A 20,066-nucleotide genomic window follows, 5' to 3' on the forward strand; every position below is an offset into this window, starting at 1 on the left:
CCCTCCGTGTTAAGTGATGCCCAGCGGTTGGGTTGTTACATTATCTGAACAAAAATGTTGGATTATTAATTAAAATAAAGTGCCTGGCTATGGATTGTTCCATTTTGCAAAACCTTCTAACACACCAACAAACCATGTGAGCATTGCTTAAGTGCCGAGATGTGAACAGTGAGGGGTCACAGAATAATCTCGTGCGCCCACCGAGGAAGGAATAAAGGCCCGGATTCAGGTCAGACTAAATGAGAAAAGCAAACACAGAATCTCACACTCATTTTCAAGACACGCTTCTGATCTCCTCGCCGATGCAGTCATCCCTGAGCCCTGTGCGCAGCTATTCTGAACCTCGAGTCTAGGAGGAGAGGATGGGGCGCCAGGGTCCCTGTGCCTAATGGTGGCAAGTGAGCCATCGTGTCTGTAGCCATCATCACTTGACTCTGGCCTCTTGGCTCTGGATGTGCTTGGCAGCTACTGACAGTTGCTGCTCCCCTACCTTCTTCACTCAGTAGCTACAGACCTTGCTAAGCAGGCCCCCAACATTCTCTCTGAACCAAGACCATGACCCCATCGACAGAAACACCCTGAAGCAGCAGCACAGGAGTGACAGGCCAGCCCGATGGGGTGTGCGGTGGCCCTGCGTGGGGCCCTTGCAGCTGTTCTGCTTGCAGAAGCCGGGGACCCTGGACAGCAGCCACCACGCCTTCCCTTGAGGGCGAAGTGTGGGTGGGGAGGGTGGGGGCAGGGCACCGAGACTCTCCGGCAGGTCCCAGAGGTAACTTGCTTAGGCACTTAAAAATCATAAATAGAACTTTATGCTCGGAAGGTACCGCATACCAGTGGCCGTGGCCGCGGAACGGAGGGGAGCCCGTGGGGAGTCAGAGAAGGCTGTGGGCTCTTCCAGGGGAGGCAACTGGGATGTTCTTGGCATCTGGCAGAGACAGCGTCCGCCTGGCAGCCTGGGTGAGTCTGGGCTGGGCCCAGCGAGGCCTTCTCTCGGAGTTCTGCAGCCCGGGCTGGGGTAGGCGCAGGCTGCACGGACGTGCTGTTATGGGGGAGAAAGAATACCAGGAAAGAAGAGGCCCTTCTGAGAGGAGTGTTTTGCAAAACCAGCGAACAGCGAAGAGCCCGCAGCCTGGAACTTTGGTTTTGGTTTGCGGAGCCTCTTTTCAGACGCGGCGCTAGGAGGTTCACTAACAGACTGAGGTGTGGTTTCAAGGCAGATAACCAACAGCGGAGAGGAGGCCAACAGAGAGGAGGCCACAGCTGCGCTCTCGCCACTGTCTATCCACTCCAATGTCTGTGCTGCCCACCCTCCAGGACGCGGGCATGAAAGCAAGTGGAGTGTCATGTCTAGAGCGGCTGCTGTTTACATTAATGCGGCACTAATGCCCTGCTTCTAGTTTAATAGCTTCAGTGTATGACCAAGTGGGAAAATGACCCTCACTAGTGTATGCCGGGCTCTTGGTTCCAGTAAAGCAAACCAAGTGGGCAAAGTTGCTGTGCTCCCAGGAAGCCAGAAAACAAGACTGAGGCTGAAGCTGGGCCTGGAAGTGGTGGGAAGCAGCAAGAGCTAATGGAAGCCTGGTTTTGTGGCCTGTCTGGCTGGTGAGCCACGTGTTCCTTCGGAGGGGGAGTCAGTGTCTCCACTCCACAATGTCAGTGGTGCCCAAATGCCACCAAAGATACCAATCTGGATCGATACCTAAATGGCAGGTGTGGCTGCCTTCCTCCCCTTGTGTTGATAACCAAAACCCCGTTAGCCAATGAAACAAGGTCCCTGTTACAGGGACCACCAGCCCCCGGGAGCTGGTCTGGGGACCTTGCACGGGCACTCCCCTGGGGCCTTGCTCCTGCGTGGTTTCCACGCTCTTGGGCTTAATGGACGCCTAGGACAGAGCAGATCAGAACAGACCAGCCCTGGAGAAATACTTACTTTTGAGGAAAAGAGCTGGGGAGAGAGGAGGAGAGCATGGAGTTTTAGTTGGGGAGTCCTCAGTGAGCTTGGAGCCGTGTCCCCGGAAAGAGTCGCCGAGCCACCACACAGATCCTAGGCAGCCGGCCCCTTTGCTGGGTGTGGCTTTGCTGTCCACTCAAGCTCATGAGAACCCCAGGGAGCCGGGACGGGCAGACATGGGGACATTGGGATTGCAGGGCCTCCAGTCCACATAAGCACTGGCCCAGCCCCTCCGGACGGTGACAAAAGGGACGGCAGAATGAAGTGGAATGGCTTAGCAAGACACCTTTCAACAAGCAGGCTGCCTAAAGCACCAGGCACTCAGAAAACGGCTGGAAGAGCCGAACAGAGGAAATAGGGAGTGAGAGATTAATATTCCCTGCATCACTTAACTGGAGCTACCCCCCTGGAGAGCTCGAAAACTCCAGCCCCTTGGAACTGGGGCTCTAAAACAGCTGTGAATTCCTTCCAGTGAAAGGCAACACCTCCACCCCCGCACAGCCGGGAGGCCCCGCGCCTGCTGCCCGGGGGGAGGCTGCTCGGTGTCTAGATCATCAGGGGACACAGTCTGGCGTCAGAGGGAACCAAGTGCACAGAAGGATGCCGCGGGGCTGGAGGACTGTCCAGCGCTGTCCCATGAGAAAACGGAACAGGTCAAAGGCAGGGACTGATGCAGAGCACTGCAGCAGACGCCACGCAGCCCGCTCCCCGGTACCATTCTACCGAGATGGAAGACACAGCGGAGATTTTACTTGCCTTGACTCCATGAAGGAGGCCCAGCGAGGGCAGGGTCTGAGTCTCAGTGAGGCAGTGAAAGCCCTCACGCAGCGCCCAGCACAGTGCACGCTCAGGAAATGCTGCTGTCCTCAGGGGTGCCCCTGGCTCCACGAGGCTGCATGTGGCTCTGCTAGTGTTTTCATCTAGAAGGAAGCATCCTTACTCTTGTTTCTTGTAATCTAATGGCGAGTTACTTTTAGTAGCTGGGGAAATAAGAGTGATGGGATACTTTTTGGGGTCATAAATCCACAGTCTTTCCAACTGAAGAAGATGGACAAGATCTCACTGAAAAGTCTCAGTGACTTTACACGTGTTGTGTGTCGGGTGGGGTTGACAGCCATGTTTAGATCTCAGAGGAAGAGAAGCAATGAGTAAAAACCTTATATGGCATTGTTTTTCCTGATGTAGCCCAACTATGCATTTGACTGTAGGTATTTCAAAGGGAACAAAAATTTTAAAACCCCAAAGGCAGAACCCTTTTCCAAATACTGTGTGTGTATGTGTGTGTGTGTGTTTGGGGGTCAGGGTTGCAACCAACCTCAGCATTTCATGAAACTGAAGAGTAACCAGCACTGGGTTAGGATTCCTTCTGGAATGTGCAGGGGGGGGGGGGGGAAGGCTGTATACAAGGATGAGCAGCAAAATAAGAACAAAAGCAAGAGCTGGTTTCCTTTAGTGTTTGGTGTGCTGGCCAGGCAGGCTCCGCCCCGCCAGGATGAAGCAGCTTATCAAGGGCCACTTGGCATGACGTTAAGTCCTGCCTTTCGTGTGCACTTGCTCTTGATCATACACTTAGTAGACTCTGCAGGTGAGGGAAAGGCCAAAGGAAGCAGACTCTAGAGAAAGGCTGGATGGCGACCTGCAGCTCCCGCCCAGGGGAGGCCTCGGGTGCGAACAGTGGGCAGCATCGGGCAGGGCACTGTGTGCAGCATCGGGACCACCTGAAGCCGGTAAGACAGAGTGGAGGGAAGAGAAAGGAAGAAAGTGGGATGGGCGGACAGTCCCCGGGAAGCAGCACAGTGGGGAAAGCTCGGAGGGCCGCAGGCCGCTGACGTGAGCGCTGTAGTTAACCTGTGCAAGAGCGATGGGAAACCTGGTTGACCTCACGTGTGTCCTCTTGCTCCAGTATCTTTGGGACACTGCACATATCAGGATCCCATTCATGCCTCACAGCTGTTTAAAACCCATGTATGCTAGTTTATGTGTCTTGTGTCATGTGATCCAATGAGGAAAACCCTATTTAGCTCACGTGTGAATGCCTATTTGATAACGACTTTCTGATGCAGATGGCAATGGAAATATCAAGTAACAAGGGCATTTTTAAAATCCTAGGGGTTTGGTGAAGCAATAAATGGCTCGGGTCAGGCCAGCAGCAGAGGCTGGCAAGTGGGACGGAGGGACCCCTGGAGGGCCTGTCTCGGCCGACTCAGTTGGGATTCCAACTAACTGCCAGTGTGGGCAGGCTGAGACTGATGCGAGAGGCAGGTTTCAGAGACTTTAGAAGTCAAACGGGGAACTATCCAAAGGCTTCCATTTTGAAACTGAAATATCTCCAAATCCTCCACTCTCACTTCGGAGATGACACAGACACCCTGTCATTAGTTTACTGAGCTGCGGTTCTCAATGTTCTCGGGAGCATTCGTGCTGAAGGGAACAGGGTGGGGAGCTGCCCCTTTCAGTCGCACAGAGGACAGAAATCCTTTTAATTATGACCATGCCAATCCACATCTCACTAAAGCAGCTAATTACAGTCAGGAGGACACTCAGTCATTCAGAACAATTGTCATCATATTTTTATATACTCATTCTGTGCCACCCCCTCAATTACCATGGTTACAATTTGAAAGGATTCAGGCAAACCTTCGTTTGATCACAACACACCAATGTGAATTTGAGAGTTAATTATGGCTGTATAGCCACTTTTATTTTAAAGGGAGAGAATGAAAATGCAGCCAGCACCCCAAGATGCAAGAAGCATGCCAAGCTGTGTACACGGGCCCCCCTCAGCCAGCGTGTGGCAGGTGGTGACTGTGCCCTTGGCTGCCGCCCCACGCAGGCAATGCCGTGGGCACTGACACCCACCAGAGAGAACAATACCGGGCAAACTGATCCAAGAACTTGCCAAGTAAAAGTGACGTCGGGAGAAGAAGGCAAAGCGCCGCAGAGAACGCCTTCCCTTGCTCTCAGGGAGCTGGCTAATGAGACGAGGTGTGAAACGTGTAAACTCTGGTGTAAAAAGTGCCAGTTAGCTCTCACTTCAGTGGAATCAGCTAGATTTAGTTCTGCTCACGGCCTGGCCCCGAGGCCACACGAGGAATGATGAAAAAAAGTCCAGGGCCACGCACGTCTGGGATCCCAAGGCATCTCTACACCCTCCAGCGACCAGGGGTGGGCAAACTTTTTGACTCGAGGGCCAGAATAAAAGCATGGATGGAGTGTTTGTGTGAACTAATATAAATTCAAAGTAAAGGAGTGGAGGGGAGAGCAAGAGAACCGGATAGAACAGCCGGATCCGGCCCACGGGCCGTAGTTTGCCCACGGCTGCTCCAGCCCCTTGGGTGGCGGTATGGGGATGTGAGACTATTGGGTGCAGCGGAATTTTCCCTCTTCTCTGTTCCTTCCCTTCTTGATCTCAAAAGAAAACCAATGTTATAGGAAACTGGGTTTCTCAGGTCCTTAGCTTTCTTTTTGCTGCTAGTTCTCCTCCTCACCAAGAAAGAGGAATGATGCTGATGTGAAAACTTCTCAGTTGTAAACTCTAGCGTTTGAATGTGCACAGACATGAATGAAGCTGTGCCCAGAGGTCAGTGAGCCAACCTCGGCCTCAGCTGGGGGAGAGAACTGAGCAGCCTTTCCCAGCACAACCTGCTGCGAGAGGAGCTTCGGCATTCGGCAAATGGCTTCTGAGGCTCGATGACTAGGAACCCTTTCCCACCACCCTAGTTCCCCCGAGCGGTAAGGAAGTCTCTCCTGGTAAGGAGCATGCAGCACAGAGGAGAAGGGCCCTGCTCCGCATGCCCCGCCCAGGAGGCCCTCCCTGGGCACCTGGCCAGGCATGGGTGCCTCCCGGGAAGACCTTCCGTTCTCGTTAGGTGCAGTACCTTCCCCCGGGGTAACTCGGGCCTGACGAGGTGACGTAAATTAGACCCTGGAAATGAAGGGACAGTAAAGGGTTTCAGGGCATGCAGCTCAGTTTGCCAAATTCAATATGGCTGACAACCGATCCCCAAATCCTGAGAAAGCATCCCTGCTATTTCACGAGCACACAGCAAGGAATGTATCACATGCGTAATTCCACCCGCACACCACTCCTGCAGCACCCCCGACACCCCACAAGGACACCACCAGTAGGAGCTGGCCCACATGCCCAGAGTCCATGTGGGAATCCTGACAAAGCCGGCTCAGTAAAGCTGTCCGTGGATCTGGTGGGCTCAGCGCAGCCCTGACAAATGCAGTCGTGAAGCATCACTAACACAACAACAAAATGGCATGAGATTTAAATCACAGGGGAGAGGAACAGAAAACCAATGCACAGCCAAGGGTCAGAGCTGCTCGGTGGACGTGCTGCCAAGCACAGATCACCAACAAGACAATTATTGCCTAAGAATTTGTCGAGACTCACTGAGGAAAATACTCTGGTGGTTCCCTGTAAAAAAAGAAAGGGGGTGGGGTGGGCAGAGACATGAGCTAAATGGGAAGAACGCTTCTTACCAAACCTTTCAGAACAAAGAGAAAGGACTTGAATTTCACATTTTCAGGACAGGAGTGGGAGATTATTTATGAACAACGGATTATTTCTGCTGCTATGGGCAGAGAGAATGTAGCTGATCAATGGAATATGTAGCTGGTAAAAAAAAAATGGGCTGGGAGGTGCGAGTGTCGGGTGGAGGTGTGCCCCTCTCCTGCCGTGGAAACCAGCTCCAGCCAGGACGCGGCGTGACGAGGCTCCGTGCTGCAGCCCAGAGGCAACGGAAGAGCTGCTGTTCAGACGAAAGGATGTGACCGGAGGTCCTGATGAAAGGAGAGTGTAGCTACACTTGATGCCTGAAGGTTGGGATCCAAGAGAGAAATTTATAGAGACAAAGGCCAAACACAGAAAAGAAACCAGTGTCTGCACGCTCAAGTCGTCCCCTCTGAGGTAAATGACCTGGATGCCTGGCCCAGCGGAGCTGCTGTGACCCCTGGGTCACCTGCTGTCCAACCCGACTGGAGTCCTGGTCTGCGCACTTCATGTTTATGAGAGTTTCCTCCTCATTCAACTCTTTTTAGGGGTCACCTCTACTGAGCTCAAGTAAAGGTGCCCTTCGGGGTCTCCCCGCTCCAGGCCTGCCTTTCTGTGAAGGAGTATGGGAATGTGGGGGTGGGGCTGTCCCACCAGGGGCAATGTGCAGGAACCACAGAGTCCACGGCAGGTGGAAAGTGACCACACTTGTCTGCCCCAAGGTGCTATTTGGTCCTCACTGCACTAGGCCATCTCAGGTAAGAGTGGACTGGATGTTCTCCCTGGCCTTCACGGAACATCCGAGTTATCGACGGAGAGGCAAATTTCATTAGGATGGTCCATCATTAGAAGGTCCCTTTGTAAGGCTCTGTTTTAGGAAGGTTGTGTACCCATGTGATCACGGTAATCTGATGGAAGTCTTAAAACAATAACACAGACAAGTAACATGAACTGGGCAAGCCCTCCCACCCCCTGCCTTCTGATCTTCCTCACACAGGGAGGATTAGCCCTGGAGAAAGCCCACCATGGAGAGAGAGAAGAGAGACGTGACGATCACGGGAACAGCAGGGAGTTCTTTAAGAGCCCAGCTATTCCTTTCAGTAAGAGAGCAGTTTAGGGTTTCTATTTTAATATCACATCTCAAACCTAAGGAAACTTCAGAAAAAGTATTACCATTCAAAAATATTACAAATTAGTGGCAACTCCATATGCCATTATAATAACTAAGGTAACTTGGACAAGAGAGTGGAATGGAACCTGGTAGCAAACAAAAAAACAATACGCCCCGAAGAACTAAAGGTCTACTCTTGGTGAAAAGCAAGAGCACGTAAGGCAGTGGTGAGAGCGAGCCAGCAGTCCTCCTGCTCCTACGGAACCCGCCCGACGCGCCCACAGCGGTGGACACATCCCTTCCTTCCCCCAGATCCCAGACGGGGCCTGGTACTGCCTCTGGATACTCACTCTCCTTTCTTCGTTCTTTGTCCCCCCCCACCCCACCCTTCCTTAAAGGTCTTAAAACAATGAAACTCTTTAGCTCCTCTCTGGCAATCACTGTAGTTCTTTACTTTAGAAACTGCAGCTGTCTTCTTAACAGTTTGAGTCTGTTTCTTTAAAAAGAACAGCAAGAACAAACCAGACGAGCAATCCCATCATAAAGAAGCTATCAATTATAATAATCTCCTGACAATAATCAATCATGGATGTGGCTTGTCAGACAGTGTATTTTTCTCTCCCCCCCTTTTTTTCTGATTCAGCCTAGAATAAGCCAAGAAAATTCCACAGAAATGGAAAGATACAAGTTACAGTTCTAAGTCATATAAAAGGAAAGAAAGATAACACAATCTCCTAAACGAAAAGTCAGAGACGGCAAGAAAGAAAACGAGTGGGGGGGGGGGGGTTATTCCTGAGAATAACAAATGCTACTCTTGAATCTGTTGGTTCAAGTAACACAGTAAAACAGAAAAGGCTACTCCATTCTACTTCAGCTCTTGGAAGTGAAAAAGTATATACATTTCCCCCTGAAATCCACGGACAAGAGCAGGCCAGGCCCTGCCGACAGCTCCTTAAGTCACAGGCCCACACAGTGGCACTGTGGCGCCCGCGCAGAGGCTGGCTCACACTGACGGACGCGGGGCTCACAGACACGAGCTGGTGGCATCAGCACGTGCCTGCAGTGGAGTTAGACCAGCGAGAGACTGGCGACATGCAGTATCTCACTAACGAGAAAGAGAAAAAGGAAGGTCAGTAAGTCTCACTCTCAATGGTTTTAAGTTGAATACATTTGTGGGAGGAGGAGGTAAGGAAATGGCACCTTCTATCTTAGAAGTCGTTTTCAGGTAATGGACAAAAGGACCCACAGTCCCCTTACACAAGGCCCCATTGTCCGCAGGAAGGAGATGGACCGGGCCGAGAGCAGGGTGCATGCCCCTCTCAGACACGCCCTCCGCTGACACCCCGAGGGGAGGGCCGTTTCCTTACCGCAGTGACAGCGTGTCATTTAATCGGGATGCTGAGAGATCATTTTCATACAGGGCCAGCAGATGTAATTTTCTTCGATGCATGAATAGTTCATCATTTTTGCTACTAGATGACAAGGTGATCACAGGGTGACTTTATAACGCAAGTTCACTGTTTGGTATTTTGAGTTCTCAAAATGAAAAAAAGATTTATCAAATATAAATATCTTTAAGAAGTAACAAAAGTGCTACATATATGATCAAGGAAAAAAATTCCATTAGGTTACTGCTGCTTAAAGAAGATTAAACTTTACAAATATTACCACATCCATTATCAATATGGCTTCCAATTATTAAATAAATTGCCTGTAGCAATACAGCTTTTCACACAGCTCCAAGGACAGAGTAAAGAGAACACCAAAGCAGTCACACCCGTCGTGTCACGCAGAACCACCACTAAGTGGCAAATGTCCTGTTTTCCCCTACCCCCGTGTAGGTAAGTGTTAGCATCTGTGAAAGTCAGTCAGCAACAGCCACCGTGCCGTCCTCTACAACCCCTCACATCGAGGGGGCTTCGGTTGATGGACACAAAGACTGCAAGTTCGTTCACTCATTTTTAACCTTAGCTTCGTCCTTGAAAGACTTTTGGCGGCAGGGAAGGGGACACAGGAGGCAAAGCAGCTCCTGACGACCTCCGGCACTTTCCCAGACAGGTGCGGCCTGTGCCACGTCTGACAGACAGTGGTTCTGAGAGCTGGACGTGGCATCCACGTACATTCAGCTCGTGTCACTTCCCAGTGCCTCTCAAGCTGGGGGTGTTTTTAAATGACCTCTATTTTTGTCTTTTTTTGTTTGTTTTAATCATGGTCCCAAAGGCAGAAGGCAGTATTTTATCTCCTCAGTCACACAGCTGTGAGAGGACTGATGTCTGTCAGGCATGTTACCATCACCTGAATCTGAGCTAGCTAGCATTCCCAGCACCGCCCAGACAGGCGTCACCAGCCCATGTGACTGTTGTGAGGCACGGCTTGTTGAAGCTAGAAATTAGGGACCCCCACCCCGAGGTGGGGCTCGTGCTCCTTCCACTGTGGACACTCTCCAGCTGGGCCGTCAGTCCCGGGCCACACTGCCTCAGCCTGCATCCTATCAGCCGAGGAGGGAAGGGGGACAGACGGTGGGACAGGGGTCTGCGGCACCCGCGGTTTACATGGAGCCTAGTGTCTGAGACCGGAGGGCTATCTACATACCCGGAAGCACTTTCTTGGAATGCTAAGACGGAGCAGCGAAATTTCTAGCCTTGGGGCCGGGAGAGGAAAGTGTTGGTTGGTTGGTTGCTTATTATTTACTGGGAATTAATACTGAGAGAGTATATGCAAAGGCGGAGGGCACCATGCCATCTTCACAGAACAAGAAGACCCTAACGGCTAACTGACATACAAGAAACTGCAAGTTATACTGTGAGAACACGTGTTAAGGACTGAGGAAAGTCTGCTAAGGTGCTACGTCTAAACTAAGTTACTCTCACGTCACCCTCCCCGGTCAGTCGTCATCCAGGGCCTCTGTCTTGATTTCGTTGGCTCCTTGTCGGGCCAATGCCAAGATCGTGTGGTTGACAGCTGCCATTTCCACAGCTAGTGAGATGGGGTCCTGGTGGTCACTATGGCTAGTGCTGTCGTCCTAGACGTGCAGGGATAAGAAACACATGTTAGAGGACTGGGACAGTCTCCAGCTCACAGAAAGGCATGCTGGGCAAGGGGAGGCAGAGCAGCTGGGGGCGGAGGAGAGAGGGGGAGGGGCTCAGGACAGAGTGGGGCGAAATGCATTTAAGTAGACACTGAATGGATAGTCCAGAGATTTCGGGGTGACAGTTTTAGGATTCAACAAAGTTTTTTTCTTGCTGTGCATTGTATTCTTTTTTCCAGGAAGATTGCTGGTGATAATAATCAAATGTGGCTCATTCTAGTTTTGTAGAAACAGAGCTCTAGTCACTGAAGGCCATGATGGTGAGCTATTCTGGATGGTGCTCCTAGGATTATTAGAATTCATGGTATCTCTCCACTGAACTGAGAAAACTAGACAGGAAGTTAGACACCAACATCTTATGGATAAATTGCACTTTTGTAAAAAAAAATAACCACCTCTCGATGACAACAGCATGGAAGTGTCGGCAGTGTCACTATAGGACAGCTCTGGGAGAGTGTGCAGTCCGTCTGCTGTGCGGTAAGCGGCGGCCACCTTAGCTGGAGTGTGACGCTCCCTTCCCTCACTGAGGTGCTAACAGTAGAGCTGGGGAGGACACTGGCCTTGCATTTGTGGCACTGAACACGTGTTACAAATAAGGGGCAGGTTTCCCACCTTCAGGGGAAATCTGCATCAAAGAACTTTGGGGAGGGTATGTTCCATCAGCGGAAAAAAGGGTGGGATATGCTGCTCTTGGGGCACCTGGAAAAAAAGGTGGAAATGACCCACCTACACCGTAGACTAAAATACCAGGAATGTTTCCAATGAGGAAGACTTATAAACACTCTCTAGGGGAAATGGGGAGCTACGAGGTGGAGCCCAGAGAGGAACAGGTCCCGGGGAAAGCACAGGCGCTGTGTCATTCTCATTTTCATGGGTTGGTCTTAGGCTGCGCAGTGTCTGTGAACAGGTTGTGACACCAGAGGCAGCAGGAGCACAGTGGGCGGGATTTAAGGGCTGGCTGAGCAGCAAGGGAGGGGCATATAGGAAAGTTTCCTTCATGGGGTCCAGGAGAAGAGACCACATTCCAAATGGAAATGAATTCCAAATCCTATAAAAATGTAAATGAAATCTGTCAACAGATATGGGGGGTGGGGAACTTCCCACATCCTTAGTTACTGAATTTTTCCATCCAGTGGCTATAATTAAATATATTTCTGCCCCCAAGCAATGAAGAATAAGTCGGGTGAGGTAGAGGACATGCATTTATGAGAGGGTGTGTGTGTCAATGTGCTGGAGACTCGGGAAGAACCACTCATCTCAGCACGCGGTTCCCACTGCGATGGGGCGCGGGGGTGGGGCCTTCCACTGTGCGCCATCGGGTGCTTAGGCTTGGGTACAGCTACCCAGCAGCCCCTAGTGTTTCTCAAACAGTGAGTGTGTGTGTGGTGAATGGTGTAACTTGCTTGTTTGGATCAGATCCTCCTCTCTTCTTCTACCTTCTCTGCTTCTCTGACTCCCTCTGAACTTCTTCCCTCCTCCTCCTCCCCATTGCGTACTTGCCAAGTATCCTGTTGTATGACAATAAATCCATGTGGGTGAATAACGATTTCTCACAAATTCAACAGGACAACTGAATCTTGCCACATTCCTTTCTAATTACACAAAAATCCAACTAGACACACGAGTACAGTGTGGAGGGACATCAGACTGTCTCCTCTTCCCCACCATCCCAAACGAACCGCAGAATTGAGTTGTCATACTCTCCCACCCGCTCTGTAACCCTGATCTTCTGCTCAGCCACTTACCTGCTCGGAGTAGTCGTTGCCGTCGACGTCGTCACTGTTGGAATGGCCCCCTGGACTCTGTACATCTATCCCATGACTCTCCAGGATTGCTGCTTCTTCGAAAAAAGCAAATAGATCCCTAAATTATCTGTTACAGCATCATAATGGCCTAAATGCTGAATTAATTTTTGTGTTGAGGAATTACGTCATTAAACAAGAACCTAGATTTCCCTATGTTCTGTTTCTTTGAAATTGCAGACAGATGGAGCTCAGGGCACGGAGGTCAGGGGAGGGACACGTGTGCATTCTGAGGCCTGCTGCTGTGTGGGCTGCGTTTGCGTGGTTGACTGTTAGGTGCTTAACTGACACTTACCAACTAATAACACGGACCTCCTATCTTGGGGTTTGTAAAGGGTTTGAGATTTGTAATGATGAAGAGGCAGTGAGTTTAAAATGAAATACAGTTTTAGAAGCTCAAAAGCACCTCCTCCCCACCTCCCCGCCGCCATAAGCTCATCAATTTCTTAAATGTTCCTTTCTTTTTAAAATCTCTGCCTTTTGCTATGTTCAGTGTCTAAGATTCTTTTATTCAAACTCTAATAATCAGATGTTCCTTAATACTGAGGTCATAACCAGGTAATAACAAAGAAGCCGGGGTTTCACATTCCTTCTCTCCAGACCTTACAAGTGTCTTTAACATGCACCACAGGAGTAACTGCTCAGAGACCATGTCTCATTCTAGAGTCTAGAACATTAAGAACAATGAGTTTGAGAAATAATAATGGCATTATTATTGTAACACAAATACTTTAAATAATATTAACTGGGTTATTAAAAATACAATGAAGAAAAACATAAGGAAAATTCTTATTAGGTTTAAAATGTAGGGCACTTTAGACCTCCAGTTCTAAACTGAAGTCCTGCTTAAAATAGACAGTGTTAACTGCCTCAAAGGAGAAGCAGTCTCCCTGATACATTACCGATATTGGCTCTCCTCTTGATCTCCTTCCGCCTGTTGGCAAACCAATTATACACTTTCAGGGAGGTAACTCGCTCCAGGTCTGACAGTTTTTTTCCTGTGAATGCATGCAATAAAATTCAGATAATCTATATCTGAGACTAGTTTTAAGGAATAATACTTTTCTTTTTTAAAAGTTCTTTTGATTGCACTTATTGTTGAAATAACAGATATGGGGGGGGGAGGAGGAAGTTTGCAACACCTAGTACAATGTTCATACTCAAATTATTATTGAATAAAGACACAAATAAAATGCCTGGATTCAGAAAGCCACACAATCTTAAAGAATTCCAGTATTAAATACAACCCTAAAGGATATCACAGAGTCAGTCTGCTAGGGTTGATGTTCACAGGAGAGCACACAGAGGCTTCATTTAGTGAGCATCATTCTAGATGAATATGCTATTCCTTAACCGGTTTTCACATGGCTGGTTCACGTATGTCTTTCAGATCTGACACTAGTTACTGCCGTCTCATGTTTTCTTGGAGACTAAATGTTACTTAGCCATCCGTTACTGTAACTATGCTGCAACACAGCATGAGCAGGAACATTTTAGATTTATTATCTTCTTTGCTGTCAAATGTGACTTCTTATGGACAGCACCATGCTTGCCAACAAGGACCCACCTGTACCTTTCCCTCCCACCCTGTCCTCTCCTGTCTTAGCTTTTAATCCACGTGGGTGGAGACTCCAGAAAACAGGTTAGGGCAGGGGTGGGCAAACTTTTTGACTCGAGGGCCACAGTGGGTTCTTAAACTGGACCGGAGGGCCGGAACAAAAGCATGGATGGAGTGTTTGTGTGAACTAATATAAATTCAAAGTAAAGGAGCGGAGGGGAGAGCAAGAGAACCGGATAGAACAGCCGGATCCGGCCCGAGGGCCGTAGTTTGCCCAAGGCTGGGTTAGGGCCTTGATGAGCTAGGGGTAATGTGTTTTCCAGGAAGAGTTGGAGTTCCCACAGCTTTAGGGATAGGACTTTTAGATGATGTTGGAGCTGAGTTTGTAGGCTCTGGACTTTTAAGCAGTCAAGCTTCTAGCTAAGGGAGAATAGATTACTATTTAATTATTGCAAAGCATTTATACTTTAATTTACAGCCTTTAAGCCAATCACATTAATGGGCCAAATGGAGATCAATTGGATTGTCTTAACTGAATGGTTTTTGGTAACAAAAACTGTAAAATGTGGACTATCTCAGCACCTGGAAGAAAGGACGAGTGTGTTTAAGTGGCTCTGCTGATGCGCCTGAGAGCAGGACCTCAGGATGGAATCCCCCGCCCCTCCTGGCTGAGCAGAAGTCCTCCAAAGCCAACTCCAAACACAGGTCTCTCTTCCGTTGTAAATTAGACAACTTACAATGGTTAAAAAAATTCTATGCCAATATTTTTATTAACAAACTCTGATTAAATATTTAAACTATTTTGGAATTGATAGATTTATGCTATTTTTTGGAAAAAGAAATCTATAGTCTTTAAAAAAAATAATTTCAAGCTCTTGCCTCTTCATCAGGGACACTCCCTAGAAACGTTCCCATATGAACATCTGATTGGAGCAGCACGGTCACGTCCCCAAGAAGTGTGGTTTGACCAGGACAGGGCGCACCTCTCCACAGGAGGATGGCACAGAGGAGAACACGGAGTGGGATGAGTCATGGGCTTTCGTGTCCTAAGAGAGGACCTGAAGCCGAAAGCTGCCCCGCAGAGCACAGCTCGCTGCCTTACCTGGCTTCTGTATAACTGCATTGCAAGCATTTGCAATTTCTTCTCTCTTTGCTTCATCTGGATATTGATTCTCATTGAAGTAACTGCAGAGGCAACCAATTAAAACACAGTTTGTACTTTTAAAGAAACACTTCCTTCTCTAGGGTGTAGCACTAGAGTGTCTAGTCCAGGCTGTGCAGTGGAATTTTCTGAGGGTGGAATGGTCTGTGTTGTGCTGTCTACTATGGTGGCCACTACTCTCACGTGGCCGCTGAACACATGAAATGATGTGACTGAGGAAGTAAATGTTAATGTGATTTAATTCTAGCGAATTTAAATAGCTACATGTGACCAATGGCTACTACATTGGGTAGCACAGGCCTAGCCACTGCTAAGCTTCATTCAGAAACGTCCTTGATATGAAAGCTACTGTGATGTGCGTGGCTGGCTGAAATCAGAGTTCTGTTACTGAGGCACTGTCACAATAGGGTTTTTCATGTGTGTCAGATTGTTTGTAATAGCCAAAATTGGAAATTACCCAATTTTCCATCAATGGGAGAAATGGCAGAACAAATTATGGGACATCTATATTTATACACAGCTATTTTAAAATGACTAGGAAAAAAACAAGTTAGAGCTCTATCCACTGACCTGGAGGGATGTTTATGACCTATCCTAAGTGAGAAACAGTCTGCAGAATAATGTGGAATTTGAAACAGTCTGCAAAAGCACCATGATGGAATTTGAAAAATTCCTGTCTATGCACATAAATGTGCATGGATAAAAGCTAGAAGAATACACATCAGGCGGTAAATATTGATTAGTTCTTTGTGGGGGAAGGGGTGAGTGGGAGGAGATGTAACAGTTCTTTATTTTTGCCTTTCCTCTATTGTTAAACAGTACATGGGTACTTATTGTACCCTCTACACAACAGTGCGCAAAAGAAATGGGGTTAACTGCACCCATCATCAGACCTGTGAGACTATATGTGAGAGCAGAATGCTTGTTAGTGCTACTTTCCCCGTCATTTATGAGTTTAAAAAAAGAAAGTAGAACCTTCCTACTTTGAACCTGGAAACTTAAGATCAGGAAATGATCGTTTGTCAAATTCTGGTACCTCCCCTCACATTCCTGTCCACACTGGGGGAAGTGCCATTTTGTTTGGAGTAAACACGGAGGCCCCTAACCCTTGCAGTGAACCCCCAGACCCACACCGCCACTCCTCTTCCCAGCCCTCCCCCTAGAGAGCATCCTTCACTGCAGTCCCGACACAGCAGCTGCCAGCACCGGACAACACCTCCTTTTCTAAGGCAGAAGTCATAGAACTATATCATCCCAGCCTTTTCAGCTACTGTCCCCCACTCTGGTCTGCTTTATTCCACGATAAGCATCTCTTCCCATGTGGTTTTCTGCTATCATTTTAAGGACTCCATTGTTCACAGTGAGGATTTTTCAAGTCTCTGTCCCCATAAGTGCTCCACTTCCACATTCCTATTAAGCTTTATCTTTACTACACTTCCACTATTTACTTGGGCAAAGGCTTGCTGGGTGAGTTCCACAAACCCAGCAGCACTGGCATCACTGGGGAGCTTGTTAGAGAGGCAGGATCTCGAAGTAAATGAGAGTTTTTTTTTTCTTTTTGTTAGATATTTTAATTGACTTTTAGAGAGAGATGGGGAGAGGGAGAGAGAGAGAGAGAACCATTGATCGGCTACCTCCTGCACACCCCCTACTGGGGATCAAACCCACAACCCAGGCATGTGTCCTAATGGGGATTCAAACCTGTGACCTCTGGGTGCATGGGACAGTGCTCAACCAACTGAGCCACACCGGTCAGGGCCAGAATCGGAGGTTTAACAAGATCTCTAGGTCAGTGGTAGGCAAACTCCTCAGTCAACAGAGCGGCAAACCGCAGCTCGCGAGCCACAGTTTACCGACCACTGCTCTAGGTGATTTGGTTAACGTTTGAGAAGCATCAGATTAACTCATTCCTTTAAAATTCCACAGCAAACACAACAAAAGCAGATACTACACACCTACTATTTGTACTTGCACTGTAGGTGAAGAAGAGAATGAGATAGGTTCTGACGTCAAGGAGTTTATAATCTACTGAATAGAGAGACATATAAATCAATATACTTGTGGTAAAATCCTATACGATGTCTAGAGAGAACTGTGGGAGCAAAGACGAAGACGAGCTCAGTGTTTTTTTGCAGGACCCTGGAAAGACCTGGCAGAGGAAGTACCACCTGAGTTAGGCTTGAAGATGGGCGGGAGTTTGCAAGGCAAAGAGGAGGAAGAACATTTCATGCAAGGGGAACAGCATGTGCAAAGGCAAAGCAGGTAAAGGCCTTCAGGAATCTGTGCAGAGTGTGGTGAGACTATGGGGTTCACAAGAGATGAGGCATATTCGCCTGGAAAAGTAGGTTGGTCCAGTTTGTGATGAGCCTTCCTATTCTTTAAGTAGTAAAGACTTCACCCAGAAATCGAGGTTTTCAAGCCACAAGAGATATCTCCCATCTATGTTTTGAAAGTAAGTTTTCTAGACTCAACCCTCAGAATTCTACCTCTATAATCTTAAATTCTGAAATTCCCCAACTTTCTATTTACATAGTCCTCCTTTTCAAAATAACTTATTCTTCACTTTCTTTATGATCTTAAATCCCTTAACTCCCTACCCTCCGACTTTAAAAAAAACTGTTTGTTGCTTTCTCCTGGCCTCACCTCTCATTATGTTAAGCCTGTACTTAACAATATGCCTAAAGAGAAACTTAGATCATGTAGCGTTTCTGCCCCTCACCTTACCTACGCAGCCAGTCTGCTACCCTGCAGAAAGCACCTTCCACTTGTTTTCTTCATCCTTCTCTCAGGTATCAAGTGTTCTTGGACGAAGTAATTAAATACAACTAATTGATTTCCTTAAAAACCCATGCTTTTCAACCTTACTTAGATTCCTCATTTCTGATGAGAAAACTTCAGTCCTTTCTTTAAACAATTTTTATTTTTTAATTACTATTGGCATACAATATTACATTAGTTTCAAGTGTACAATATAGTGGTTAGATGGTTATATGACTTACGAAGTGATCAGCTCAGTAAGTCTAGTACTCACTTGAAACAATATGTGATTATTACAATATTGACTACATTCCCTATACTATATTTTACATCCCGTAACTATATTTATAACTGGAAATTTGTATATCTTAATCCCTTCACCATTTCACCATTTCCCCAACCACTCTCCCATCTGGCTATCATCAATCTGTTCTTCATATGTATTTGTACTGTTTGTTTATTTTATTTTTTAGATTCCACATACATGGGAAATCATATGCTATTTGTCTTTGAGTTATTTCACTTAGCATAATACATTCTAGGTCCATATATGTTGTTACAAATGTCAAGATTTCATTCTTTTTTATGGCTGAGTACTATTCCATTGTATATATGTGTCACATCTTTATTCATTTGTCTATCGAAGGGACACTTAGGATGCTTCCTTACTTAGCTATTATAAATAACTAGAGGCCCGGTGCACGAAATTTGTGCACTGGGGGAAGGGGGGTGTCCTTCAGCCCAGCCTGCACCCTCTCCAACCTGGGACCTCTCGGGGGATGTCCAACTGCCAGTTTGGGATTGGGCCTAAACTGGCAGTCTGACAGCCCTCCCACAATCTGGGACAGCTGGCTCCTAACCACTCGCCTGCCTGCCTGAATGCCCCTAACCGCTCCCCTGCTGGCCTGATTGATGCCTAACCGCTCCGCTGCCAGCATGATTGACACCTAACTGCTCCCCTGCCGGCCTGATCACCCCTAACTGCCCTCCCCTGCAGGCCTGGTACCCCCAACTGCCCTCCCCTTCTGACAACATGGGGGCGGCCATCTTGTGATGTGAGGGTGTGAGGGTCAATTTGCATATTACTTCTTTATTATATAGGATGTTGCGGTGAACATAGGGATATACATATCTTTTCAAATTAGTGTTTTAGACTTCTTTGGATAAATACCCAGAAGTGGAATTGCTGGGTCATATGGTAGCTCTATTTTTAATTTTTTGAGGTAGCCTCATACTGTTTTCCACACTGGCTGCACCAGTCAGTCTGCATTCCCACCAACAATGCATGAAGGTTCCCTTTTCTCCACACCCTTGCCACCACTTGTCTGCTAATTTGTTACAGACAGCCATTCTGACAGGGTGAGGTGACCTTTCATTCTGGTTTTAATTTGCATTTCTCTAATAATTAGCGATGTTGAGCATCTTTTCATATGTCATCTGTATGTCCTCTTTGAAGAAGTGTCTATTTAGATCGCTGGCCTGTTTCTTCAAAATATATTTTTACTGACTTCAGAGAGGGAGGGGGAAAGAGAGAACTAGAAACCTCAATAATGAGAGAGAACATTGATCGGGTGCCTCCTGCACACCCCACATTGAGGACAAAGCCTGCAACCTGGGCATGTGTCCTGACTGGGAATTGAATGGTGACCTCCTACTTCATAGGACGACGCTCAACCACTGAGCCACGCCAGCCAAGCTGTGTTCGTTTCTTTTTTTGTTGTTGTTGTTGGTGTTAAATTGTATGAGTTTCTTATATATTTTGGATATTAACCCCTTAGGGTGTATCATTGGTGAATATCTTCTTCCATTTCCATTCAGTAGGTTGTCTTTTCATTTTGTTGATCGTTTTCTTCACTGTGCAAAAACTCTTTAGTTTGATGTAGTCCCATTTGTTTTTTTGTTGTTGTTTTGCTCACATAAGCAGACATATCCAAAAAAATATTGCCAAGAGCAATTCAAAGAGTTTACTGCCTATGTTTTCTTCAAGGAGTTTTATGGTTTCAGGTTTTATATTTAAATTTTTAATGCATTTTGGATTTATTCCTACATGTGGTGTAAGAAAGTGGTGTAGTTTCATTTCCTTTGCATATACTTCCAGTTTCCCACCACCATTTCTTCCTTTCCAACTCAAATGCCATT

General features: G+C 47.6%; 2 protein-coding genes across 14 annotated transcripts in view; one reads left to right on the forward strand and one right to left on the reverse strand.

The window, feature by feature from the left end:
* KIF13B (kinesin family member 13B) overlaps positions 1-20,066 on the forward strand; it is a 265,652-nt gene that overhangs the window by 236,443 nt on the left and 9,143 nt on the right. The gene's annotated exons all lie outside the window — the stretch shown is intronic.
* The window catches only part of HMBOX1 (homeobox containing 1), a 199,686-nt gene continuing 189,384 nt past the window's right edge, over positions 9,765-20,066 (reverse strand). For 4 of the 13 annotated variants that reach the window (XM_080674637.1, XM_080674642.1, XM_080674643.1 and 1 more), the window contains 5 exons: positions 15,111-15,193; positions 13,353-13,448; positions 12,394-12,488; positions 12,085-12,156; positions 9,765-10,582 (listed from right to left, as the gene is read on the reverse strand). In XM_080674637.1, coding sequence (XP_080530763.1) covers positions 10,445-10,582; positions 12,085-12,156; positions 12,394-12,488; positions 13,353-13,448; positions 15,111-15,193 — 484 coding nt within the window. In that variant the 3' untranslated portion in view covers positions 9,765-10,444. Of the gene's footprint in view, positions 10,583-12,051; positions 12,157-12,393; positions 12,489-13,352; positions 13,449-15,110; positions 15,194-20,066 lie in introns of all 13 variants that reach the window. The other 9 variants (XM_080674647.1, XM_080674646.1, XM_080674648.1 and 6 more) reach the window with 5 other exon arrangements.

This window comes from Plecotus auritus, assembly GCF_963455305.1.
Source record: "Plecotus auritus genome assembly, chromosome: 6".
Lineage (NCBI taxonomy): Eukaryota > Metazoa > Chordata > Mammalia > Chiroptera > Vespertilionidae > Plecotus > Plecotus auritus.